Raw genomic sequence first — 27,618 nt, forward strand, 5'->3', positions numbered from 1 at the left:
CTGAGATGAGTAAAAGAAAACCCGGATTTAGAAGTCTAAAGACCACAAACTTGATGACTGGGACGTCCTCGCGTGTCCTGCCCATATCCTGTGTAGCTTACCTGGCTCGCGCTCACTGGCCACCTCCCACCGTGCTGGAGGGAAACCAGCTCTGCCGTTTGCTTCCCAGGAGTTCCGTTCTGAGAGGCAGCCCGGTGTCCACAAGTTTGCATTCAGAACATCCAGGCTTGAGCCCTGGCCTTGTGACGTAGCCGATCCGATGGCTCAAGGCAGGTCTCTTCGATTTTTTGTGGTGAAGTGATTAATTTATAAAGTGGGGATATACCACCACAGTGTCATCTCCTCACAGGTTGTGTGGAGTTTGGAGATGTTCTTACAGGGAGTGTGTTGTGAGCTGTGATGTACCACTCACTTTGTTTCTGTGGTCACAGTGAGTGCTTACCGAGAACGCGTGCATCCTTGGAGAAGGCACCACCCAACCATGGCCTGCTGGGCATACACACTGAGGAAACCAGAAGGGAAAGAGACATGTGTACCCCAGTGTTCATCGCAGCACTGTTTATAATAGCCAGGACATGGAAGCAACCTAGATGTCCATCAGCAGATGAATGGATAAGAAAGCTGTGGTACATATACACAATGGAGTATTACTCAGCCATTAAAAAGAATACATTTGAATCAGTTCTAATGAGGTGGATGAAACTGGAGCCTATTATACAGAGTGAAGTAAGCCAGAAAGAAAAACACCAATACAGTATACTAACGCATATATATGGAATTTAGAAAGATGGTAACAATAACCCTGTGTACGAGACAGCAGAAGAGACACTGATGTATAGAACAGTCTTATGGACTCTGAGAGAGAGGGAGAGGGTGGGAAGATTTGGGAGAATGGCATTGAAACATGTAAAATACCATGTATGAAACGAGTTGCCAGTCCAGGTTTGATGCACGATACTGGATGCTTGGGGCTGGTGCACTGGGACGACCCAGAGGGATGGAATGGGGAGGGAGGAGGGAGGAGGGTTCGGGATGGGGAACACATGTATACCTGTGGCGGATTCATTTTGATATTTGGCAAAACTAATACAATTATGTAAAGTTTAAAAAATAAAATTAAATTTAAAAAAAAAAAAAAAAAGAAGGGCTGCTTCTGCGTTCAGTGACCTTCACCGCCCTTGGACTTAACCATCTCCTGTTTGCTTCTTCCTGCTCAGGTGACCGACTTGACCCCGCGGCCGTCAACATCCTCCAGCAGATCATCGGGCTGGGCACCGAGGCCCATGACGCCACCGCTGTTGCCTCAGTGGTCGCCATGGCACCGGGGACCGTGACCGTCGTGAAGCAGGTAGGGCCCGCCCCTCGTCCTTAAATACCGTCTCCTCACACTGCCACACAGCCTCTGCCCCCTGCCCACTTTGGTTTTCAGACCTTTGACCTACCCGAGGGGGAATTTGGAGTGAAACTGACCTGGGTCTCATACATTCTCTTATTCTTTTTTTTTTTTTTAAGTTATTTATTCATTCGTTTTTGGTTGTGCTGGGTCTTCATTGCTGTGGCTGTGTTTTCTCTAGTTGCAGCGAATGGGAGCTACTCTCTCTAGTTTCGGGGTGAGGGCTTCTCACTGTGACGGATTCTCTTGTTGCGGAGCACGGGCTCTAGAGCCACAGGCTCAGTAGATGCAACTCGCGGGCTTAGTTGCCCTGCGGCACGTGGGATCTTCCTGGACCAGGGGTTGAACCCGTGTCCCCAGCACTGGCAAGCTGATCGTTAACCCCCTGGACCACCAGGGAAGTCCCATTTTCTTCCTCTTATTATGGGGTTGATTGTATCTGCAAGAGCTCCATATGTTAGGGCCGAGATACTGAGGCAGGTGCATCACCCCTTCCAGAATGAAGTTCTGGAAACTTCATTCCTTTCCTTTCAATGAAAGGAATCCCTGAGTGACACGAGTGTGATGTGGACCGGTCTGGACACATCTGTGGTCAAAAGCAGCCTTGGTGCCTAAGACACAATGTCAGTGGAGCAGGGGGCCGAGGGGACCGCAAGAGGAGCCAGGAGGGCTTCCAGGCCTGGCCTTTTAAATACTGAACATCACCTGATGCAGTCAGCACGGAGGATGGCTGAAATAAACGGATGGGAGCGGATGGCCACCTGTGAGTAAAGGTTACTCCACTTATTGATGGTTGTTACACTGTTTGGCTCATTTCCTCTCCTGCTAACCTCAGAGGAGACTTCACCATCTGTTAGGATGTGGTGTGCGTCATGATCAAGTCAGCCTGTTTGTCTTTCCTACCTCTCTCTCTGTACTGCCCCTGGCTTCACTGTACAAGACTTGTAAGCTGGCTTAGGCAAATGCTTAAGAAAACCAACACAGCAAGCACGTCGGAACCAGGGCAGACCCACGGTGTGTCGTTTAGAACCAAAGTTCAAATTCGTGGAGAAAGTTGAATGGCAGACTGTAGCATTTTACACGGTTATCCATTGTTTTAGCGATTCACTCAGGAAGTGTTTAGTAAGTGCCTGCAGTGTTCTCATTGCTGGTTCTCCAGGAGAGAGCTGACATTTGCCATCAAAGTGGTTATTCCAGTGGGAAAAAGATCAATAAGACAGAGAGGTTGTCACACGGTGAACAAGGGCAGTGGAGAAAAGTAAAATCAGAAAGGGGGAGGGCCGGGGGCTGAGGGAGCAGGGGTAGGGGGGTGGCTGAGGGAGCCGGGGAGGGACAGGGGCTGAGGGAGTGGGGCTGGGGGCTGTTTCATGAAGGGTTGTTGGGACAGGGCTCTGACGTTTGCCCTGAGACCTGGGAGAGGTAGGCTTCACTAGAACAATCCAAGTTCTGCTGTACATGTGGTACCAAGTTTGATAATAACAAGAAGGAAGCATGAACAGTTAACAGTAGAAGAAGTAAGGTTTTCTTGGCAAATAACAAATAATTTCTTAATGCAGCTCTCCTCTCCCTGAGTGATGTGTTGTTTGTGACTTGCCTTCGATGACTTGGTGGACTTCCCAGTGCTGCCCCCTTGACTGTCCACCCGCCCGCCTCCCCCCCACCCCGCACCCCCCTCGCTGCCCAGGGCCAGGCCACAACACAAACAGGGAGTTCAGGCTATGGAGCTCCCAGCGGAATTAGTGCATGTGGCTTCAGCTCTGGATTTCCGGCTCCTCAAACAAGACTTAGTGCGTCTAGATGGTCGTTTGAATACTCCACGTGTTCGTACTCCTCCGTTAGGATGCTGTCTCTCAGTGAAACCCCGGGCAGAGGTCAGACAGGACAGCAGGAGTCTGATGTTTCAGGCTGCAGGGGCTGCGTGTTCTGCATCGTTGGGAGCAGATTCATAACGCCTCTAGGCCAAATGCTCTCTCAGCTTTTCTTTGTATTTGTTAGATTGCAGTCCTCAGTATGTCTGGTAATCTCTTCTGAAACTCCTCGTCTGTATTGTGGCATGTGGCGTCCCTAGCTAGACCTGGCCACTTCGGGAAGGGCATCAGGGGACCTTTGGCTGTTTCGGGCATGCCAGATCCTTTGGAGAACTGCAGGGAGGCGCCACCACTGTGACTCACGACTTCCTTCTAGGAACAGGATGGATTTGCTGCTCCCTGGAGATATGATTTATTGCGTGTCACAGGCGGAGTGGTGATACGCGAGGTTGCGGGTGGAGGAGATAGCTTAGCTGTGCTCCGAGGCATCAGGCTGACAGCATGACGAGGGATGAGGCCGATAAGCCTCCGCTGCATCCCTGTAAAGAGGGATGATGTGTTCGCAGTGCTGGAAAACAGGATGTGAGTCCTGTCTGCCTGGCTGGCACCTGGCACATCAAGGGTTAACTGGGGGTGTCCCTGGTGGCCCAGACGGTAAAGAATCTGCCTGCAATGCAGGAGACCTGGATTCACTCCCTGGGTGGGGAAGATCCCCTGGAGAAGGGAATGGCTACCCACTCCAGTATTGTGGCCTGGAGAATTCTGTAGACAGAGGAGCCTGGGGGGGATGTGAGTCCTGTTCGCCTGGCTGGCACCTGGAGCTCTAAGGCTGTTGATAAATGATGGATGGGAGAATGGATGGATGGACAGATGGGCAGGGAGGCCTCAGACTGCCCCTGAAATGCCTATGGGGTTGCACTGTGTCAGGTTCCCCTAGCTAAAGGAATGACCTCTCTATTCAGTTATCTTATTTAAGCTTAAATATAGCTGTTTTTAAAAATTTATTTGGCCACGCCAGTTCCTTATTTGCATTAACACAGGATCTTTAGTTTCAGCTTGCAGGCAGGATCTAGTCTCTTGACCGGGGATCAAACCCGGGCCCCCTGCATTGGGTGTGTGGCGTCTTAGCCACTGGACCACTGGGGATGTCCCAATATAGCTGTTTTTATTACAAAAATCAGTTTCTTTTTCTTTTAACTAAATTCTGGTTTAGGATTTTCCAGTAGAGAAATCATATCTGTTTACCGAGAGTGCTTAGGCCACTCAGATGTGGACTCTGGGGCACCTACTGGGAATCAGTGATGTTCCCTTCACCCTGGATTTAGGACTGACTGATTTGATCTCCTTGCTGTCTAAGGTACTCTTAACAATGGTCCATATAGTCAAAGCTTTGCTTTTCTCAGAGTCATGTATAGATGTGAGAGTTGGACCATAAAGAAGGCTGAGCACTGAAGAATTGATGCTTTCAAACTGTGGTGCTAGAGAAGACTCTTGAGAGTCCCTTGGACAGCAAGTCAATCCAAAAGGAAATCAACCCTGAATATTCATTGGAAGGACTGATGCTGAAGCTGAAGCTTTAATACTTTGGCCACCTGATGTGAAGTACCAACTCGCTGGGAAAAAACCCTGATGCTGGGAAAGATTGATGGCAGGAGGAGAAGGAGGTGACAGGAGAAGGAGGTTGGATGGCATCACCGACTCAATGGACATGCGTTTGAGCAAGCTCCAGGAGATAGTGAGGGATAGGGAAGCCTGGCGTGCTGCAGTCCATGGGGTCACAGTATCTTATGGCCTTGTGATAATCCAGTGTCTTTCTGAGATAATTCGAGTGCTGTCTGTTGTGGAGGTTACCCCTAAACAGTAGGCGGCAGAGCTGGGCACCCCTTAGCCCAATCGAGCTGACACACAGTATTAACCTTCACACGTGTTCACGTGGCACGTTTCAAAGTATGAGGACCTCTTTGTTAACCCAGGCTACTGCTTACTGAGATACTCCATTGTCATAGAGACGACTTTGAGTCACAGACTTCAGGGTGAGGTGGCAGCCTTGAGACACCCTTGTTTCTAATCACAGGTGACATTTCCCTCAAGGTTCCAGAACGAGAGCCACCTTGCAGGGCCTTGAAAGAGTCATGGTTGAGGAGGGGCCACCCTGAGGGGTCCTCCACTTTCATCCCCAGGTCAAGAGCGAGCAGGTGGCTCTCCTTGTTCCTCCCCTGTGGAGTGAGGGGCTCAGTAGCGACTGTGGTTTGCAGACTCTCTGTGGACAGGCCTGTGTCTCTGTCCCCGCTCCTGCGTCTCTGCAGCGCTTCCTAGAATTGCCACTCTCCTGCTTTTGTTTCCCACTACGTGCTGGAGGCTAAGACTGCCCCAGACCTGCAGGCACTCACCCATTTCCCCTTGTAGACCCTCAGCCTGGCACAGCCCAGAATGCTGCTGCCGCCATCCTGTTCAAAACCCCAAGTGTTCTTCCCACTTGATTTTACTTATGATGAAAAACATAGGCAAAAATCTAACCTCAAAGCAGAAGTTCCAGCTTTGTCAAAAGCACCCCACCTCTCGAGGGTGCTTTTCCGCACCCCCTGTCACATCCGGGCAGGTCCCCTGTGGTGGCTGGCGCTGGAGGCCGAGGTCAGTACGTGCCAGCCTGGAGGGGCGGAACCCGCCCAGCCTCCCTTGCGGGCTCAGCAGGCAGCCCGAGAGGCAGTTTCCGCAGCAGGTCTCGCTGGAAGGGGTACGTTGGTTGGCAGCCAACACTGGAACTGCTGTCTGTTATTTGTGGTTCATTGTTTCTGTGAGGAAGTGCTGTCTGCTCCAGTGGCCGGCCGTGTACATCAGTTGCCTGTTTTCAGGTAAAGTGGGGTCCAGCCTGTCCTGTTTTTCATGTAAGGCCCTGAGTCACATGGTCCCTGGAACCTCTTTCATGCTGTCTGTCAGTATGGGGGCATCTGGTGGGGAGAAGCCACTCTTCAGAGGGGACTCCTCAAGTGCGGCCTCTGAGTGGGGGGCCTCGCTGCTGTGGTCCGTCCTCCAGGGGAGCCCGGGATGGGCCTCCTGCCCCGCTGGAGGCAGATGTTGAGCATCCTCATAAGATTTGTGGCAAAATAATGGCGGGGAGGTACCTGGAAGGTCATTTGTGTGAGGGAACAAAAGCTATTTTCATTACTACTTAAAAACAGTCACTCCATCCCCTGAATTTGATCTCTTAACTCTCAGCGAGAGACCTGACAGAAGAATCACGTCTGCACAAGATGCTCTTGTAAACTGTGGAAATCACAGGAGATACTGGCCGCCTGCATTGCCATAAAGGGAGACTGAGTTGAGGTCTCCCCCTCGTCCTGCCCGCAGACACAGCTGGGTGGAGACACCCTGTTCTCTTACCGCTTTAAGCTCCAATAATTTGGGAATTAATGAGTGTCCTTTCCTCGTTCCTGCAGAGGCTCTGTTGGACTCACACCATAAACAGACCTCTCCTCGACTCCCCCGCACGCATGGAAATAACAGGAGAGCCACCCCTTCTTTTCTCTCCATTCACATCTCTCCTCAGAACCTGCTCTGTCTTCAGATCACTTGCGCGTGAGCGCGGGAGACGTCATAATCGCAGATTTTTATTCTTTTCCTCATCGCCAAACCCTGGCACCTTCAGTTGACTATCTGTTCTATTTCCCCGATACAGTGGCTTTACCACCGCTGTGGTTCATGTAAGGATTCTGTCCTGGAAGAGGGAGACTGTACATAGTGTGGGAGGAGCTGAGGCAGCTGCAGCCTCGCCCCCTGGGAGTACTGCTCGTGCCTCTGTGTGTCCTCGCCGTGTGATGGGGATGCCCCACGCCCTCCCACGCACGCTGACTCTGCAGGGTGATGGCAGTCGCGATGGATTCGTGCCTTGGGAAGGCCCCTGTCGGGAAGCTGCCTGCCTTTTGTGGGCAGTCAGATTCGATGTGGACTGCAGGACTGAGGCATCAGCGTCCCCTGTGCTTGCTGACCCTTGGATGATCTCATTCTGGGTTCTCTGTTAGCGGTAGAAGCGATGCCTGCCATCCAAATAGACATCTACCTTTTATCTTCTGATTCCCAGTTCTTCTGATTGGTATATAAATGGGGACGTCTCACCGACTACTTTCTCTGTTTCTCCCTCTTCTCATGGCCCTTCCCATGAGAGTCAGTTTTCACCTGCATGTTTTGATAGGTGAGGTCTGGCTCCTACCTAAAGAACTTTGTGGCACAATTTATTTGATCCTGGGGCTCTGCCAACTTGAATTACATCAAGCGTCTAATTACACAGACAGGTAGCCTCTTCAAATATTTGCCCACTTCACATTCCTTGTGGAGTGCCTGCTGCTGAGCTGGGTGGTGACCTTCAGCATATAGATCCAGATGGTTCGCTCAGGGGCTTGGCTGTGGGTTACCCTCCCGGTCACGCCATGCCAGCTGCTGTCCTTGCTGAGCCTGCCTTAGTTCTCCCTCGGCCATTTCAATCTTTGTCTTTGTCTCAAATACAACTTTCCCTCAGTGATTTCTACTTCTGGTATGATGTCTGAGGCTGATATTCACAAGTGCTTCCTTTCACGGCTCTTTTGCGACTTGCTAAGCCCTCCTCTTCCATGGCAGTGACTGAAAATTCCATCTCTTTGTGAAATTTTAAAAGTAAAAGTAAGTTCCATTATATATCCATGATCATATGGGAAATTGTCTGAAAAAAACAGAATAAAAGGTTTTCTCTACTGCCGGGAGCCGGCATATTGCATATTGAGTGAGGATCTGTAATAGCTCAACTGGAATTCTATCACTGCCTGGAGCCAGCGTGAGGAACTCCGCCCATGACAAAGGTCATGAGGAAGGAGGCTCGGCATACGCAAAGGCGGGATCGAGCCTCAGGAGTCCCCCTGGAAATTCTCGAGCATCTACCCCCAAAACCAGAGTCTGCCTACTTTCTGCTTTGTGCTTTCACCTACACCTCTGACTTTACAGGGGGCTGTCCCCCACTACCTCTCTCTGGAAAAAGAGTTAGCTTACAGCTCCAGTTAATAATTCCTGGGTGTGACAGTGTTTAACCTACAAACTCCTTTGGAAATCCTCTAGCCTGCCTGAATAGGTTTTTCCGGCCACATGTGATTGTTCAGAGCCTCCCAACTGTGAGAGGCAGGAGATGTTCTAAACTGCCTAAACACAGATTCCTTTGAGTAGTTAAAAGATTGATTAGAAAATGTATTGGTGAAGGGTTTTTCACTTGTTGGGCCAATGTTTGCTGCTAAGTCTCCATACTCCTTACCTACTGTGTCCTTGGCAGTGTATTGATTGATATAATGGGCGTATAGAAATGTAAAATGCAGCTTTGTCCAATGCTTTTTTGGAGGCTGGTGCCTGACTTTGGAATAATCACCTTTAGAGAAAAATAAGTTTCTTAAAATGTTAACAGGCCTCTGGGCCAGAAGATGATGTCAATCACCTGAACTTTTGCATATGATAAGTTTGAAAGCCTGGCTTAGATTAGAACCAGGAACTGCTGTCCTTGCATGACTCCACCCCTTCCCCCATTATCCTCTATGCATACCTTAAGGTATAAAAACTACTTTGGAAAATAAAGTGCGGGCCTTGCTCACCAACGCTTGGTCTCCCCATGTCATTCTTCCCTTTAACTTCCAGCTGAGCGTCCATCTGGAGCGCGGATGTCCTCTGCGACCATTTATTTGCCTGGGCTTCTAAGACCCACTCGAGAAGGTGTCTAAGGTGGGGCACCTTCCGCTATTCAAGAGGGCGCCTGCGGCCTCCGTGGTCAGAGCTAACCTGGTGTCACGGGTTATATTGATTTTCCGCGTAAACCAAGCCACTCAGCTTCTTTTCTCCACTGAATTTTCCTACTGAGCTATCCTTATTTCAGCCGCTTTTCTCCAATGAATTTCCTCACTGAGCTATCCTTATTCTATTACTCTTTGTATCCTTAATTAAAGTGTAATTAAGCAGTTGTTCCCTGACCCTCGCCTAGCCGTCTCTCCTTCGAATACCCTGGATCAGCCGGGGCTGGTCCCCGGCACTCTACTCCATCCTGACACTCTTTTTCACATAAGACGTTTGTTAGCTGACCTGAAGGTGTCCGTCATTGAACCTTGCTTCTTTTACCCTTTTCCCTAAGACCCGATTTCCCCTTGTGCCTCAGAAGCTGCAGCTCGGTTGGTGAAGTTTGCAGAATCCCACTTTATTTGAGTGTTAATACTCTTGTCTTTGAGGCTTCCCTGATGGCTCAGTGGTAACCCCCCTGATGATGCAGGAGATGCGGGTATGATCCCTGGGTCGGGAAGATCCCCTGGAGAAGAAAACGGTGACCCACTCCTGTATTCTTGCCTGGGAAATCCCATGGACAGAGGAGCGTGGTGAGCTATGGGCCGTGGGGTTGGGTCACAATGAGTCGGACATGACTTAGCAACTTAACAACAACCCAACTCTCGTGTTTATTAGTTTGCTCGGGTGCCCGTTTCCTGATCCGTGTCCTTGGCCAGGATAGCTGGGTTTTAGCTGCCTCCTCCCGTCCCTGCAGCGTGCCCTTGCTGGCTGAGATCTCTAGGTCTGCTGCAGGTTTGGGGCAAAGGCAGGGCTCTGATGGGAGGAACCAGAGCTGCAGTCCCCATCCGAAGGGGGTCTGTTCCAGCCTCAGGCTCAGCCCAGGGCAGTGCAGCTGCAGACTGGTTCTTGCTCGTCACTCCCACATGGGCAGGAGCGCCCATCTTAGCCGAGGAGCTCCCCCTGCCTCCTGTCCATCTAGTAAATGCAGCTCTCCACTCCTGCTCCTGGGAGTCTGTCTTCCCTCCTCGGCCTCTCTCACCCCCACATCTGATCCATCAGCAAGTCCTTCCCTGCTGTGGGCGCTCCCTTCATAAGGTACCTTGAATATTTCCTCTGTTCCCAGGCCGCTGCCCCCATCAAGCCCTGACTATGCAGAATGTGGTCCCAGGGCCAGCAGCATCAGCATCAGGGAGATTGTTAGAAATGCAGACTGTCTGGGCCCCTTCAGACCTGCCGAATCAGACTCCACATTGCACTGTCGTCCCCTCCCTGGGCGGCTCGTGAGTGTCGTGGAGCCCAGGGAGCTCCGCCCTCAGCTGTCAGCTTCCCTTCCTGGTCACAGACCTGGCTCTTCACCAGGCTGCGTACTTTCTCTTCTGTGGCTCTAAATTCAAGTTTTCAGACAGAGTGATCTTTTCAAAACGTGAATCAGAGCCCAGCATCCCTGGGGGACCAGACTCTGGATGCCGAGCTGGGTGGGCTGGGGTGCCTGTGCTGGGGCAGCCTGTGATTTCCAGGTGCTGTGGATGCCTTGCCCAGGGAGCCTCAAGCCCTGAAGACGGAGCCCGTCCCTGGATGAGTGGTGCACAGGGCACTCCTGAGAAGCCCGTTTTAGGGGTCATCCCAGGCCAGGTGACAGTGGGTGGAGGAGGACACAGCCAGTAATGCAGCAAGCAGCTGGAAGGGAGCCCGACTGGCTGCACTTGACCCTGAATAGCGTGTGGCCTGGGGCAAAGCCCTTCTCCTTTCGGAAATTCTGTTGTTTCGTCTGTAAAGTGGGAAAATAATAGAACCTACCCTGTGGGGCTGATGTGCGGGTTATGCATAATTACGCAAATGAAGCAGCTGGCAGGGTGCCTGGCTCTGGTTGAGTCTAATCTTAGCTCCTGTCATAGGAGTGACATAGCTCCTTAACTCCAGTCTGAGCTCCTAGAAGTCAGCCATAACTGTTTTTGCTTCCGGAAGCTTCTGTGCAGCAGGCAGGTTCCGATGCAGCCGTCCAGGCCCTGTGCTCAGCAGTACGAGTCCCAGCATGGATGAAATGCCTCCTGCTATGTAGGAGAGTCTGTTGCCTGGTCCAGGTAGATGGTTGCATCATGTTCACGGCTGGAGACAATGTGACCCTGTCTGTCCCACGTGCCGTGGTTGTGACATTCAGGGTCACCCCGCTGGAGAGTGGAGAAGGGAATGGCAACCCACTCCAGTATTCTTGCCCAGAGAATCCCATGGATAGAGGAGCCTGGCAGGCTGCAGTCCATGGAGTCGCAAAGAGTCAGACACGATTGAGCGATGAACACTCACACATCCCTGGAAAAGCCCTGGAGGAGGCTGATATGGAAAATCTGGTGCCAAGCAGCATCATGGGACCTCCTGCCCAAAGTAGCAGGGAGTTGGGTAGGCGGCTCTGAGCCAGAAGGGGCACCTGACTTCAGCACAGGGCAGGAGAGACGCCAGGTGGGCTATCTCCCTACTCAGAGAGAGAAGTACAGGAAGGAAAGGAGTTGTGGCCAGATGAGCAGGAGGCGGTGTCCACGTGGGATTCCCACCCAGGGTCTGGGGCTGCTCATGTCAGCGCACATGGTGGGCATCAACCTCGGAGTTGCACTGGCCTCAGAGTAAGACCCTCACAGTCCCTGACTCTTCTTAGATCTGCTTTGTTACCAACGAACCTACCTGGGTGAGTTTGAAGAGTGATTGAAGTGGTTTATGTTTTGTTATGATTAACCGTCTCTAAACAGGATACTCTGACAAACCTAGACATCATATTAGACCAGCGGAGGCATCACTTGCCGGCAGAGATTCATCTAGTCAAAGCTATGGTTTCTCCAGAAGCCATGTACAGATATGAGAGTTGGACCATAAAGAAGACCAAGTGCCAAACAGTTGATGGCTTTCTAATTGTGGTGCTAGAGGAGACATTTGAGAGTCCCTTGGATTGCAAGATGAAATCAGTTAATCCTAAAGGAAATCAACCCTTCATATTTATTGGAAGGACTGATGTTTAAGCGGAAGCTCAAATACTTTGGCTACCTGATGCCAAGAGCCAACTTACTGGAAAAGACCCTGATGCTGGGAAAGATTGAAGACAGGAGGAGAAGGGGTCGACACAGGATGACATGGTTGGATGGCATCACCCATACAATGGACATGAGTTTGAGCAAACTCTGGGAGATAGTGAAGGACGGGGAAGCCTGGTGTGCTGTAGTCCATGGGGTCTCAGAGTCAGACACGACTTAGCAACTGAACAACAACAAACAGAACTCGGATGTGCTCCGTCGCTGGGAGTTTAGTCTGACTCCCTTGGGCAGTCTGTCTTCCCTTGGCGGCTCTGAAGGTCCTGGGGGGAACAGGGTGTGTACTGCCAGCTCCATGTCCTTGTCCCCAGGGTCTCCTGGAGGCTGCCCGTCACCTGTGTAAAAGGACACGGAGAGAAACTTCTAGAGGAAATAGATTGTTGGCTCGCAGGGAGCAGAGTCTCCATTGATGAGGCGAGAAGCCAGTGCCACCTCCCCGTCCCAGCATGGAGAGGGGCCCTGGGGACGGCAGAGGGAGGGGAGGAGTCCATCGGGCCCAGGTCTCCATGGAGCGCCCACCCATCAGGTCCGGGGGCTGGTGAACATCAGGTGGGCAGAGGTCTTTTGTCCTGAGCCACACGCAGAGGGAAATACCCCCCAAATGCAGTGGAGGGGGCTTCAGTGAGCACAGTATTGGAACCCCTGACTGACCCAAGAGTGGTCCACCTTTGGACGGGCTTCCAGGCAGGGGGAGGGAGGCTTCCAGGAGAAGCACATTCCCCCCGCCACCCCCTCCACCCGAGGCCGGGTGCCTACCAGCGATGCGGAGCCCAGGCATGCGTGGCATTGAGTGGAAATTAACGTATGTGTGCTGACAAGTCGCCAAAGGGCAGGATCCTGCACAGCAAACTTGTCTAAATATCAGAAGATACTCAGAGGCGGTTAGAAGCCACCGCCTGCCCCCTCCTTCCCTGTCGCTGGGAAGATGCTCTGTTTGGGTTCCATTTAAAAACATCTCCTGCGGCAAACATTAGGCTCATTCACATCAGGCCTGCTGGAAGCTCCGTGCTGCGTGCACATTGTCCGGAGGAGGGTGTGTTAATCAAGACCCGGGGGGCGGGTGGGGGTGCCGGGGGAGGTGGCAGTGGTGGGGGCACTGCCCCGGAGGGGCCGACCTGCCAGCAATTGTGAGCACCTCATGCCGCTTCACTCTCCCTGTGCTAGGCACTGGGTCCCCACTGTTTATTAATTCTCGAGTGAGGCCATGCTGCCCTTCCCACTGTACCACTGTTCACAGCAGAAGGATTCTGATTTCCCGAGCCACCTGGTTTCCTGAGATCACACCAGTCTGCACTCAGACGCCTGAGAAACACAATGGGTCCTGGCCACGCACTCCCGCTTTTTGCTGCCCGGGCCCCTGCCTCTAACCCAGCTGCCTGCCCAGTCTGTCTGGCCAACGTGCAAGCCTTCCCACGCTCATCCTGTGACGAGCTCGAGGTCTCTCTTCCCGTTTCTGGGCAAAGAGACCCGCCCGTTCGCCTCAGGCCAGCCCCTACCCGGCCCCTGACCAAGGCCACTCTGTGCAGGGGGCTCCCCAGTGCCCTGGTGTCTCAGCACCGGGGGGCCCAGTGTTGCCAGATGGACCCCTCAGCGTCTCTGAGAGCAAGGACACACTCATGGGGACTGTTTTTATCGGGCAGTCAGTCTTTACAACCCGGACTTTGCACTGTTTATGGGGTGTGTATTTTCAGAAAAGAAGAAAGTATCTGCTGTCTCATTGCAGCCAAGAGCAAAATACGGTGGAGGGGAGGGATGTCTCATGAATGCGGGCATGCGTCACAGTCCTCCTCCCTTCCGGGAGGGATTCGTGCTCTTTTTTTAAAGGCTTTAAATTTTCTTTGATCTCTGGAATGGTTTCTCCCTGTCTGTGAATATCTTTTGCTATCTTGTGCTAATTTCTTGCACATAGTATTCACCTCCTCTTTTTTTTTTTTTGGTCCCCTGGATGTGTATATATTTTTAGAGTTGGGAATTTATGATGCTTTTTTATAAACCACATTTGTTTATACCTTTTCTTTCCTCTGTAAATTCAGGATCATATTTACCATTTCCCTTTGGTTCCAATTCAGGCAGCGCCACACCTGACCTAGGGTTGTTACAGTAAACATGCTTGCTTATTAACCTTGGAAAATGGGTCTGCAGTCTCCTGTTGAGAATGCTGGAGGAAGCTCTTGCTTGGTTATAATTTAAGCGGTGAGTGAAACCCTAATTGCTGCAAAAAATAAGACACCTTCCGTAGAGCTTCAACACACCCAGGGGAGCATTTCACCTAAAGGAACTGACCGCAAGGTTCTTTTTCATTGTTTTCCGGTTTGTTGTGTTTGGATTTTTGTCTGCAGCCCTCTAATTCTCACTGTACCCTGGAGTCTGAGAATTTCTGCAGTGCAAGGGACCTTAGAGGATGTTTGCATTCTTTCGATTCCTGGAAACCCTCCAGTGTTCAAGACAGGGGTCATCTCCTGCAGGAAACCACTGCTGACCACCGCCTGCTCCCCACCCACCCAGCTCCTCTGCACCCTAGGGGTCCAGGAGAAGTGTCCTCTCCAACCCCTCCACTGAACTGGCAACCCTTTTGTGTCTAGAACGTGGGGGACCCACGGTTCTGTCTCCAGCCTCTAGCAGAGTGTCTGACAATTAAGCGTTTGAAATACAGGGGGCTGCGTGTATGACAGACGAGAGCCAGACACTTGTCCAATGGCTTATTCAGTAAATGGTTCAGTATTCAGAGGTGTCCAGACAGAGCTCACTGCTCTGTCTTGCAGAGCAGGTGCTAATGTAACTCGTCCCTGTTCCAGCCAAGGCCGCACCTTTGCTGCCCTGCAGCCCATTGCAGGCACCCGCCCTTCAGATCTGCTCCTGATTTTAAAGCTTGTTTTCATCCCTCTTCTGGTTTCTCAGCCTCCCTGGGCCCGGGTAACCTTTGTCCGCCCACCCACTGGCCACCATCATCAGGCGATGCTCCGAGGGGCCTGAGTGCACGTGGGGACCCCGGCGAGCAGCGTTTTATGCTGCAAGGTCCCTTCAGAACCAGACCTCGTCTTCCTGAGGAAATCAGCCTCCACCCGGTAGCTGCATCCGCCTCCTGCAGGGTCCACTGCATTCACTCTGCACGGTGACTCCCATTCCTGCTGCTTCAGGGGACACATGGCCTTGGGACCTCTTTCATCTTCTCGGGGTGCAGGCTGAGGGGGCACGTGGCCTTGGGACCTCTTCTGTTGTTGTCTTCTCTTGGGGTGCAGGCCAAGTGCCTAATGGACTGCTCTGGAGAGGTCAGCTTTTCCACAGCTGTCCAGGTGACTGCCCTATGCCCAGCCCAGCGCTGATGACTGTCCTGTGCATCTGAGGGACAATGTTTTTTCAGCCAAGATACCTTGTGGCATTTGAAAGAAGCAATTCTGCATATTCCTTTTTCCTTTTTCCTTTTTCTTTTTCCTCTCTTACTTTTTGCTTCATTTCCCCCATTTATTAAAGGACTGTGTTATTTGAAAAAAAAAATTAGGTAACAGAACAAAGACAAGAAGGGCCCTTGGTTGCAAAGCACGTAAATGACCGTGGAGAATGCAGATCCCCCTCGAATGCAGTCATGGGGCCAGATGCTGACTGTTCATGAGGCCCTGGCCAGACCCTTCCTCATGCCAGGCCACGTAGTAGGTGCTGGAATCAAGTAGCCAAAACATGGCCTGGGTCCCTGGCTTCTAGAAGCTCCTGATGAAGAATAGATAGATGAGCAGGTGACATGGTCTCCGGGCGACAGTGCACTGAAGGAACAAGGGCAGGAGAGGCGGGGGTGTGTCTGAGGCCGCTGCTTCTGCTGGGGGTAGGAGTTGTCTGGGAAGCCCTGTTGGACACGGTGACACTGAGGAGCTCGAGTGAGAGAGGGGCTCCAAGCAGGGCAGTCACATTTCAGGGAGGGCCCAGGCGGCTGGCAGGGTACTGGGCGTGGGGCGGCGGCTCCGGGCACACAGGCTCCGGCTGGGCAGGGACACCCGTGGGGACACGCAGTATGGCACGTGGGGTTGCGTGCTGCCCTCTTTTCATTTATTTGCTCAAAAGCCCTTTTGTCACTTATGGCCGAGTTTGTATGGCAGGTGACGGGTGCTAAGCATCCGGGTCTTAGAGATGGAACCCCCTCCATATCTTTCGGAGGCAGGGCAGAGGTGTGGACTGGGGCACAGGCCAACCCCATTCATTTCCCAGATGCCCCTTAGCTGCTGTATCTCTGTGGAGAGGGTGGGGTCTTGGCGGAAAACTCCAGGAGAGAAGAGCCCTGTGGAGCCCTGGGCTCTGTTCGTGCTCTGCTGCAGACAGCGTTAGTGGTAAAGACCCCGCCTGCCAGTGCAGGAGGCGTAAGAGACCCTGGTTCCATCCCTGGGTCAGGAAGAGCCCCTGGAGGAGGGCAGGGCAAGCCACTCCAGTGTTCTTGCCTGGAGAATCCCATGGACAGAAGAGCCTGGTGGGCTACAGTCCATAGCGTTGCAAAGAGTCGGACACAACTGAAGCGACTTAGCATACACACACACAGGGAAGAAAACCAGATTCTGGAACACTTGAGATGGGCAGAGCTACAGAACTCAGAGCCTGATTTAGTGAATAATTTGCACAGTCCTGTGGGTTAAGGTTTTCCATTAAGCTCTCTGTGCTGCTAATAATTTAGCTGGAAGATGTGTTAGATACAGCACTTGGGGAAAATGGAGTACCCATCTTGGGGGATAATGACACCGTGAAGGCAGATTATTTCTACCGTGGAGAACAATTGTAAGCCTGTGCTAATAGATTAAACTGCTAGAGCGATCGTTCTGAACAAAGAAAATGGTCGAGAGCTATACAGTCAGCCCTAAACTGATTAGGACGGGTGGAGACTCATAATTTAACCCTACTGATCTATGACGCATCATTTCCTTGGTCACTGCCACACAGCACCAGCCAGGGAAGGTCCCTGGACTTGAGGTCACCTGGATTAACGTCCAGATCTGAGCTACCTTCCAGCCCACAGACCTTACATGAGTCACTGGGCACTAGAGATTTCCCTGAGGTGCCCAGGCCACAGGACGCCGTGTGCAAGTGATGGGCCTGGGGTGAGGAGAGTGTCCACTGGGTGCCACGGGGGCAGAGAAGGAAGTCTGTGGTTGGCAGAAACATAAAACATAGAAGCAGAGTGTGAGTCCTGGCAGAGGTGGCGTGCCTGAGGGTGGGGGAGGGGCTCAGCACCCCCTCTGTGATGTAGCCCTCCATGCCCCCCAGTTCCCGTTTCCACAGCCTCACACGAAGCTGGGCATTTGCACACTCAAGCTCATGAGAACGTGAGCTCGAGCCAGTACCAGCTGGCGACCGAACCCTGGGCATCATAGTTACTCTTTGAATGCCCCTCCCGTGACACGTGTGCCGGCCAGGAGGGTCACCCTTCACAGGATTTCCGTGGCTGCACGTTCACTTTCGTCTCCATCACTCTTCCTGGTGAAGTAAGCCTAGAGGATCGAATTTGGAAAGTTCATTTTGCTCTCAGAATTGGCAGTGCGTGAACCGAACTGGTGATCCTACCTGCCCAGTGAGTTTGGTGACTGGCAGGGCGGTGAGCACACACCTGCTCTTCGCTGCCTCCCCTCTGCCCGCCATGCCTTCTCCCATCATCTGCAGACACCACCGGCTTCCACGAAGTGGCCCCAGCCCTCATGGGACAGAGTTATTTTCCCTTGTTTCAAGCCCGGAGGCCTCATCTTGGTCTCTGCCCTTCTTCCTGCACCTGGGTTATCCTGGGCCGGCTCCTGGGACCCCACCCTGCCACCCTGGGAGCAGGGACTGCAGGCTCTGTTCATCCGAGGCCTGGGCCCGGAGGGACCTCCTTGTCTGCGCAGCGGGGTCAGCCCTGATCAGCATTCAGGTGTTAGAGTTGTTCAGAAGGACAGTGAAGTCCTCGTCCTCGTTCCGAGCTTCACCTCCGACGGCAGTCACTGTATATGAATCGTGCTGTCGTGCCAGGAGTGCGTCTCAAAGCTCACGTATTGGTGGGTCTTGCCCATTTTATCATGATTGTTGGCATCTGTTTACCTGAAGTCGATGGGCTTGATTTGCCCACGTGAGGTCCTGGGACCCCAGCGTAAATCCCGTGTGCCCCCGACTCCTTACTTTCATGTGGAATTGACCGGCAGTTCAGAGAAAAGCATTTGTCCAGTATTCCCTCCTCCCTTGCCCACCCGTCTGTCAGGTTCCCTCTTTCAAAGTGAAGTAAATCAATATTTACTTCTAAAGTCTTGGTTCACAGTACATTTTCCCATTTCATGAAATTGAAACAAACAGTAAAAGAAAAGGGGATGAAAGGCCTCCATCTACTGTAGAAAGACAGCTCGGGCTAAATGTGCTAATACTTCCCACTCAGGGTATCTCTCTAGCTTCTGGAAAGTTCTGTGCAAATTGGAGGTTCCTTCCAATCAGTAACTGTGTGACGCCCACCCCAGACGGGCCTCCTCCATTTTCTTCTCTGAATTAAACCTGACCACGCTCCCCCCAACACAGCCCTTCCTGCTAGCAGGGAATGGCTCAGGCCCAGGGCAGAGGGAGGCCCCCGGAAGCCTGAACGTGGGTCCCAGAGATGGTGTGGGTCGTGTTTACAGGGGGCTGGGCAGGGAGGAAAGTGTAACCCAGGCTTCAGCCTCCGGGGAGTCAGAAAGTATTTCATGAGTGGGAGCTCTCAGACGGCACCTGAGCAAGCCCGCTGCTCCTGGTCTCTCCTGGGGGTCCTGGGAGTCCTTGCTCCTTCTGTCCCCACTCTGCCTGGAGCCCACCCCCGTTCCTCCCCTGGAGGCTGCCCTGACGCTCTGTCAGAGCACCGCCCTGTCCTGTGTCTGCCCCCCTGGTTTTCCCCCGTGTGCTCCCCGAGCATCCATCACTCACCTGCACCCAGCAGAGCACCCTTCCACAGATACTGGGTGCTTGCCCTGGGCCCACACCTGCCCCGCCCACCTGTATCTGGGGAGAGCTGTGCCATGGCAATGACAGCCTGGCCCTCAGAGAGCTCAGTCCACTGGGACCCTGATGAAACGAGGACGGTCTTGTTGAATGAATGAATGAATGAATGAGTAACTGACATGCCGCAGTACCATAGGGAAACATTGTTAGTACATGAATGAGGGCCTGGAAGGCGTGGCGATGTTATAAGCACCCACTCTACTTACAAAAGCGTCTTCAGTTCTCCGAGCCGTTCTCTGAAGTGGGCATTCTAATCTCTGTTTCACAGATGAGACAGCAAGGGTCATGGGGGAAAGTGGCCTTTCCAGGCTCACAGCCCACAGCGAGGGAGGTGCTGTGTGCACCCCACCAAGTGCAGGACAAAGAGGCTCTTCCTGCCTCGCCTTCACAGACCCCTGGGCAAGGCCAGTCACCCTGACGTCTGCTCTGTGTCCGAGGTGGTCATTCCCCAGCTTGGCAAGTCTGGGCCCGTCACATTCCTCCTCGGCTGGTTTTCTGTCAGTCACTTTTGCACCTCTTAGGGTCTCAACACTTTCTAATTTTTGCCTATGTTATCTGTATTATTTCTCTTCTCAAGATCAAAAGCAGTTGTAAAACAGACCAGAACAGAGTCAGGGCATTAGCACCAGCTGGAGTTTGGCCTTGTCTGGAATCGGCCTGCTCTGTAGCCAGTCGCTGGGATTGCTCTGGTCCCAGCTGGACTGGAAGCGGGGCCCGCCTTGTGACCTCTCTCTCGCCCTCCCGCAGGTCACGGATGAGGAGCCCAGCTCCAACCACACGGTCATGATCCAGGAGACCCTCCAGCAGGCCTCTGTCGAGCTGGCCGAGCAGCATCACCTGGTGGTGTCGTCCGACGACGTGGAGGGCATCGAGACGGTCACCGTCTACACTCAGGGCGGGGAGGCCTCAGAGTTCATCGTCTATGTGCAGGAGGCCGTGCAGCCCGTGGAGGAGCAGGCCTCGGGGCCGCCGGCCCCCGAGCTCTAGGGGCATGCCACAGAGCCATGAGGCTGGGCTGCGCCCGGGAAGGCCCCAGACCGATGCTCTGCATGCACTCGCGTCTGCCCTCCTGGCTCCAGTGGCCACATGTGGCCCTCCTGGTCCTCCTCGGGGTGGGTAAGACCATCGGTTGGCATCACCAGCAATACGGGAGCCCCCCTTTCCCCTCCCTGCAGCACAGACACACACACATCCTCCCCCACTTCACCCGCTTCCAGGAGGACTTTAGCATCAACTTCCCCAAACAGGGCCCTCCCTGGGCAGCCCCTTTGTGTCAAGATTCAAACAGAGACCACCCCTCCCCACCCCAGTCCTCATCAGCACCTTCTCTGATTTATGGCCCCAACCCCTGTCCCCCTGACCCCATGTAGGTGCCCCGTCTTTATCTGGGACTGCCCTGCAGCCCGGTGACTGAAAGACAGCTGCCAGAGGAGGTGACCTTAGCATTTCTGAATCACTTAGCAGAGAAAAGAGGGGAGGGATGGGCCTGCAGAGTCCCGCCCTCCTGGAGCCTCCGAAGCACTTACTATCATGTGACATGAGCGTGATTTGATGACCCAGTCCCATCCCAGGTGGAGGGGTCTCAGCTTCCTCTCTTAGAATTCTTTTGCTTTTCCAATAAATGCACTTTTTCCTATTTGCCACCTGCTCTAAGGAGGTGGGGTGGATAGAATCAAAGCATTCCTCTACCTGAGTCCTTCTCCTCCTTTAGGTTGGCGGATTTATGTCTGCACCCCACCACCTCCCACCCCCTCTGAGACCCCGGGCCCCAGAACTCGATGGTGACGTCGTTCTCCCTCTAAAGCGTGAGCCTTGTTTCAGGGTCACTATGAGAGGCCAGTGGTCTTCCCTTCCACTTCCCGGCACCTCACTTTGGTTTGCTGCAGCCTAGAGGAGGCAGCAGCCGCTCCCCGCTTCAGGAGGGGCAGTAAACCCACCGTCAGGCCTTCCCGACGCTCCTAAGTCTGACCTTTTCATCCAGGGGCTCTTGGTAAAGCCCACACCTTTTGCGCCTCTGCTGTGTGACAGCTTTGTGGGGGTGTCAAGGCACGTACCGCCACCCCCCGTCCAGCCCTGGGGTCTCCTGATGGCGTCACTCACTGTCCAGCTCACTGAGGTCAAGATGTTTTTTTTATTAAATGAAATTTTATTTAATTTATAGTGATTCTAACCAATTATTTGAATAAACCATCCTTTTGAGGTGTAAATTGCCAAACTGTTGCTTCATGGTTTTAGACTTTCACATTTCTAAACAATGAAACAATGGAAATACGTGACATAGGAGGACTCACAAAACTGTTCACACGAAACAAAGTCCTTGACGCTATTTGGGTACTAAAAACAGCCAAAGATTTCCATTCAGTAACAAAGAAAAAAGCTTGAGAATTGTTTTTAATCCTACAACGGCTGGTTCTCTTTTGTGGCCAAGGACGACATTATTGACCCATTTTCAGTGAAGAATGGGGCCTCCGTGGGGGATCAGTGGTAAAGAATCCACCTACAAATGCAGGAGATGAAGGTTTGATCCCTGGATCGGGAAGATCCCTGGAAGAAGGAAACGGCAACCACTCCAGTATTCTTGCCTGGAAAATCCCGCAGTACGTGGGGTCGAGAGTTGGACAGGACTTAGCGGCTAAACACCACCACCACTAAAGAATGACCTTTGAGTCATTCTCTAGTAAGGATGGTGAGCTTTTACCAATCTTGGTAGAAGTGAATGGTACAACCAAATGATGGATTTTTCCCCTCAATGTTTAGAAGCCTGTGTGTGTGTTTGTTTCTTGCTATATGATTGCCCCACAACACTATGTTAGTTCTAGGTACATGGCTTAGTCATTGGATGTTTTTATACATTACAAAATGATCACCACAGTGAGTCTAGTATGCTAGACGCGTCATGCACGTGACGGTAAGACTCAGAGGCAGTGAGATTCACCGAGAGAATACATGAGGTGCTTGGCACAGTGTCGGGCAGAGAAATGCCCAGGAAGGAGGCTGTGACCTCCTAGTGTGGCCGTGGACGCGCAGCAGCATCGGTTGCTCTGAGTTTTGAGGGTTTTTTAAAAAATTATTTTATCTGGAGATTTCCTGTTATCTTATATTGTTGACCCCATGGACGATACAGTCCAAGGAATTCTCCAGGCCAGAATACCGGAGTGGATAGCCTTTCCCTTCTCCAGGGGATCTTCCCAACCCAGGGATCGAAGCCAGGTCTCTTGCATTGCAGGCGGATTCTTTACCAGCTGAGCCACCAGGGAAGCCCGAGTTTTGAGTTGTCTGAGGAGATGGTGACTTATTTTATAACTGTATCTACAGGGCCAATTTAGCAAATTAGTTTTTCTTATAGTAAGTATTTAAAATACATTATCTGTTGTCACCGATGATGTTCCCTGTATCCTTTGGTTCCATCCTTCAAGGCTGAAAAGACTATTTGATTCCAACTCCATCACCCCACCTCACCCCTTTTAAAATTTCAAAATGAACTGTCCATCTCACCTACAGATGAAGTCCAGGTCCACGTCCATCTTCCCCCAGTGGTAACAGTTTTAGGTAGTAGCAGGAAGTCTTTGGGAATCAATTAAGTGGAGTATTACTTTGGAAGAGGAAAACTAACAAAAAACAAAAGCAGAAACGTGTTCTGAAGGGAGGACTTAATTTACCGTACATCACAAAATTTTCTAAGTAAATTACTTTCCAGTCACCTCGGCCCTTCCCTTAGCCGTGACGGGGACACGTTTGGGTTTGATTAAAAATTCTGATCTATCACTACTGTCACTATTCCTGCTGCAATTTAAGGCTTTGGTGGTTTGTGGTGGAGAACAGGTGTTACACTTCCTGCAGGCTAAGAAGGCAGTGTGACGGCTCGGTGTACTAAACTATCACGAAACAGACGAAGCAAGGCAGGTCGGTGTCGACAGAAAGCAGGTCAGGTCGGAGTCATCTGCGGCGTTTTCACACCGCCCCCTCCTTGCTCCTTCCATGTTGCACCTCTTTTAGGGCCACCCATCCCAGAACCAGACCAGAGGGTGATGGAGAGCAGCCCCGCCCTCGGTGGGGGGCCCTCGGGTGATGGTCCAGGAGAAACTGATGAGGGAACCACCAGTGGCAGAGCCACCTGTGGTGAGTTCTTAGGTCACATACATCCCTCCCAGGTACTTCGAAGGAAATGAGCCTTGAAAGAAGCTTCTGCCAGGCCTGGAGGGCGGGATGCTCACCGTGCCTCCTTGGTCACAACAGATTGACTGTAATCATCAGTAGACTCGGCCCAGGATGGGGGGTCTCTGCAAACCTATCACCTGGCACCCTGTGAAGTGTAGATACACCTTTAAACCTTTGCTATGTCTGAGGTCAGACTCCTGGGTTGAAGCTGGGGGTTCACCACTTACAAGCTGGTCCATCACACATTCTCTCTGAGCCTCAGTTTTTCCATCTCTAAAATGGAGATCACAAGAGCACCTTCCTCACTAAGTCATTGTGAGGCTTAGAAAAGGTGAGCCTGTTCATCTCCTAATGCAGCACAAGCTTCCGAGCTGGGTTAATTATTACCATCCCTACAATTATTGGAGCTTCCCTTGTGGTTCAGCTGGTAAAGAATCCGCCTACAATGTGGGAGACCTGGGTTTGATCCCTGGGTTGGGAAGATCCCCCAGAGAAGGGAAAGGCTACCCACTCCAATATTCTGGCCTGGAGAATTCCGTGGACCATACAGTCCATGGGGTCACAAAGAGTTGGACACGACTGAACAGCTTTCACTTTCCACGATTATTGTCATCGTCTTCTCTCATAACTGTGTTGAATGTGTGAATGAATGATCTAGTGGCTGGAGGGTGGGTTACCACCAGAGGAGCCCCAGAGCCTGGGAGAGGCCACAGCTGACTCCCTGGTTTATGATAATCAGAAAGGACAGAGCAGGGCTTCCCTGGTGGCTCAGTGCTAAAAGAATCAGCCTGCCAATGCAGGAGATACAGGCTTGATTCCTGGGTCAGAAAAATCCCTAGAGAAGGAGATGGCAATCCATTCCAGTCCTCTTGCCTGGAAAACCCCATGGGCAAAGGAGCCTGGTGGGCTACAGTCCATGGGGTCATAAAGAGACATGACTGAGCACACACACACACACACACACACACACACACACACACACACAGGAGCTTCATGGATACTAAGCTAAGAGCCTTGATCCAATTTAGCCTCCTTGGTTTTCAGAATAAAATATACAAGACACTGAAGTCAGGTCTGGCCAGCGTCACACAGTCAGGCGTCTGCATACCCAAAGTTTAGTAGGGCAGGAGGTCAGAAGATGCTCAACAAATACTTCTTGACTGTTACTTTTCTCCCCAGTAATTGTATGAGGGAAAAGAGGCCAGGAGGACGTTGCCCTGGCTGCTGGTGGCCCGTGGGGATTTGAATGCAGGCATGCCCAGCTCCAAAGCCCTTTGTCTCCAGCCCTCCTTCACCCTCGTGTAGTCTGCGTGCGTGTCACTTGGGCCAAAGCCTGTGGAATCTCTTTGTAACCTGCAAGCTCCAGGCAGGGGGGAGTGAAAACTGAGCCAGAGCAGGTTTTTAAGTCAGAGAGGTGGGGCTGTGGGATCAACACCAGCAGGGGGAGCCAGGAGCTTCCTGGATGACAAGCCCCTGAGCCGGGCTGGGTGCTAGGCAGGTACACAGTGGGTTCAGAGGATCAGGACAGCCCCCAGAGAGCAGAAGGGGGTCATGACTTTCTCTGCTGCTGTCTCCAGTTCACCTGGAAGCCTGAGGCAGAGGGAAGAAACAGACTTGGGGCTTGCGGGAACCTGTGTCCATGCGTGGGCTCTGCTAGCTGGGTGCCCTGGGACACAGCCCTTTCTATTTCTGAGCCCCAGTATCTTCATCTGAAAAGCGGGATACTGAACTTGTGTTGGTCACTCTTCTGTGGCTGAACATTAGGTTTGGTACCTGCTTAGTGGGGCTTCCCACAGAGAAGGTGCTGGCACCCCACTCCAGTACTCTTGCCTGGAAAATCCCATGGACGGAGAAGCCTGGTAGGCTGCAGTCCATGGGGTCGCAAAGAGTCAGACACGACTGAGTGACTTCACTTTCACTTTTCACTTTCATGCATTGGAGAAGGAAATGGCAACCCACTCCAGTGTTCTTGCCTAGAGAGTCCCAGGGACGGGGGAGCCTGGTGGGCTGCTGTCTATGGGGTTGCACAGAGTCGGACACGACTGAAGCGACTTAGCAGCAGCAGCAGCAGTAACGGGGCTTCCCAGGTGGTGCTAGTGGTGAAGAACCATCTGCCAACGCAGGAGATGTAAGAACTCTGGCCCGGATTCAATGCCTGGGTCGGGAAGATCCCCTGGAGGAGGACACGGCAACCCACTCCATTATCCTTGCCTGGAGAGTCCCATGGACAGAGGAGCCTGGAGGGCTACAGTCCATGGGGTCACAAAGAGTCGGACACGACTGAAGCAACTTGGCATGCATGCCCTCACCTGCTCAGTGCCTCACCCGACTCGGAGCGGGTGCTGCGTCATTCCGGCCTCCACATCACCTTAGCCCAGTCCGACGGGATGCATGGATCTCTGCGTAGGGAGCCAGGAGCCCTGGGCTTTTCTCCATCTCTGAGCGGCCTCGGAGGTCTCTTCCACTGTCTGGGTGTCCATTCCCTACCACCGGGCACAGGGTTGGGGCTGGAGGACCACTGAGGACATCGCCCCATGTGGAGGAGCTGGTGCCAGGGGAATGTGGAGCAAGGCTCTGTCTTTGGCTCACAGCTCCGTGGTCTCTGGGGTCCCTCAGCCCCCCTGAGGTTCTGTGAGCTCCTCTGTGCATGGGGATGTTCTCACCCACGCATGGGGTCAGCGAGAGAGTTCCCCGTGGCAGCGTTCTAACAGCCAGCCTCTGGTTTCCTTGGCATGCAGCCTGCACCCTATGTACCATAGCTATTATTACTCTGATTTCTCAGGGAAGGTATTTTGACTCCTCCAGCCCTGGGAGGCTTCTTGATGAGATCACAGACTCTCACCTGGGGTTTAATATTTTAGGCCTTGTGGGCCACCTAGTCTCTCTAGCAAACTATTCACCTCTGCCCATGACACCTGAAAGCAGCTGTAGATGGTATGGTAACTGTGTACAAATGTGTGTGTTCCAATAAAACTTTATTGGCAAAAATAGGTGGCAGGCCAGATGGGGCCCACAGGCTGCTGTTAACTGACCCCTGTCCTAGGTGCCTGGGTCTACTAGGCCAGATTCTTAGGAACTGCAAAGGCATTTGTCTCAATGTTGATGTCCAGCAACCAAACACTTTTGCACTCGAATTTAACTTTGATGGGCACCATGCCATTTTAAAGAGGAATAAACTGGAGTCACTGGTTGAAGATTCCAGCCCTTCATGGAGTGGACGGAGGGGAGATGGAGGGGATGGGTTTGTCATGATCCAAGTCTGCCACTGGTTTTTGAGATGACCCCTCTTCTTCCTGGGCCTCGATTTCCTGCTCTGGTTATCGGGTGGGGGGTGGGGGTGGAATGGGGAATGGGATGTGAGTGGGAGACGGGGTGTGGAGTTGGGGGATATCTGAGTCGTTGTGTTGGCTCCTTTCTGTTCTGATAGGGAAGCAACTCTAGAGACTCTGGATTCTTTTACTGCTTCTCCGAGGAAAATGAGACATTCTTGTAAAAGGGAAGATCCTTTAATTAAATTGCTGGGAAATTAGAAGGATTGAGTGATTGAGAACAGAGGGTGATGCGGAGGTCAAGGCGCTCTCTGCGGATTAATTAAGATGCTGCTCTGCTCCCTGCTGTCCAAGACAGCAGACCCTGGAGCCTGGACCCCAAGGAACACTGAGCAGACCCTTCACTGGGGGGACTCTTGCTCTACCCAGAGGACACTCCCCCTTTGCACCCCATTCCCTCCTCCCACTCCCTGCTGTCTTCCTGCTACTAACAGGGATGGGCCCAGGGTGAGCCCATCTTAATTAAGTTGGATGATCTTCCTTGGGCTTACAAAAGCAATGAATGCTTTCTACCTCAGCCAGGGTTTTAGGTTCAGTTTGATCTGGTCGTGCCTCCCAGAGAAGCTGGGAAAATGTCCTCTCTAAATATAGGCTCTCTGTTGTTAATCCTGTGCTCCATTGGTCTGACCTGATCCCCCAACTTCTAACTGATCCACCCCACCCCCAGCCCGTATCAGACAGGGATGTGAATTTTGACCCGGACTTCAGATTCCCATTGAACCAGAAGTGTGTTCTTTGTTGGGCTTCCCTGGTGGCTTAGCGGTAAAGAATTCGCCTGCCAGTGCAGGAGACGTGGGTTCAGTCCCTGGTCCGGGAAGATCCCCTGGAGGAGAGAATGACAACCCACTCCAGTATGTTGCCTCTAGAATCCCATAGACAGAGAAGCCTGGTGGGCTACCGTCCACGAAGTCACAAAGAGTCAGTAATGACTTAGTGACTAAACAACAAGCGTTCTTTGTGGCCCAGCGTTATCCCCACCCTCTGAGGCCTTTCTCATCCTGCTGGCTTTTCCTGCCTCTGGTCTCCTGACGGCGCCTGGCCCGTGTCACTGCCAGCACCCCGTCAGGTCAGCACGGAGAGCCTGCGTCTTTTCCTCCCTTGGACGTGCACTT

General features: G+C 52.4%; 1 protein-coding gene across 1 annotated transcript in view; it reads left to right on the forward strand.

The window, feature by feature from the left end:
- The window catches only part of ZFAT (zinc finger and AT-hook domain containing), a 158,285-nt gene extending 138,139 nt beyond the window's left edge, over nucleotides 1-20,146 (forward strand). The window contains exons 15-16 of the mRNA XM_055545717.1: nucleotides 1,218-1,348; nucleotides 19,767-20,146. Of these exons, the coding sequence (XP_055401692.1) occupies nucleotides 1,218-1,348; nucleotides 19,767-20,006 (371 nt within the window). The 3' untranslated portion in view covers nucleotides 20,007-20,146. The remainder of the gene's footprint in view (nucleotides 1-1,217; nucleotides 1,349-19,766) is intronic.
- The last annotated feature ends 7,472 nt before the right edge of the window (nucleotides 20,147-27,618 follow it).

Source organism: Bubalus kerabau, chromosome 14, assembly GCF_029407905.1.
Source record: "Bubalus kerabau isolate K-KA32 ecotype Philippines breed swamp buffalo chromosome 14, PCC_UOA_SB_1v2, whole genome shotgun sequence".
Classification (NCBI taxonomy): domain Eukaryota; kingdom Metazoa; phylum Chordata; class Mammalia; order Artiodactyla; family Bovidae; genus Bubalus; species Bubalus kerabau.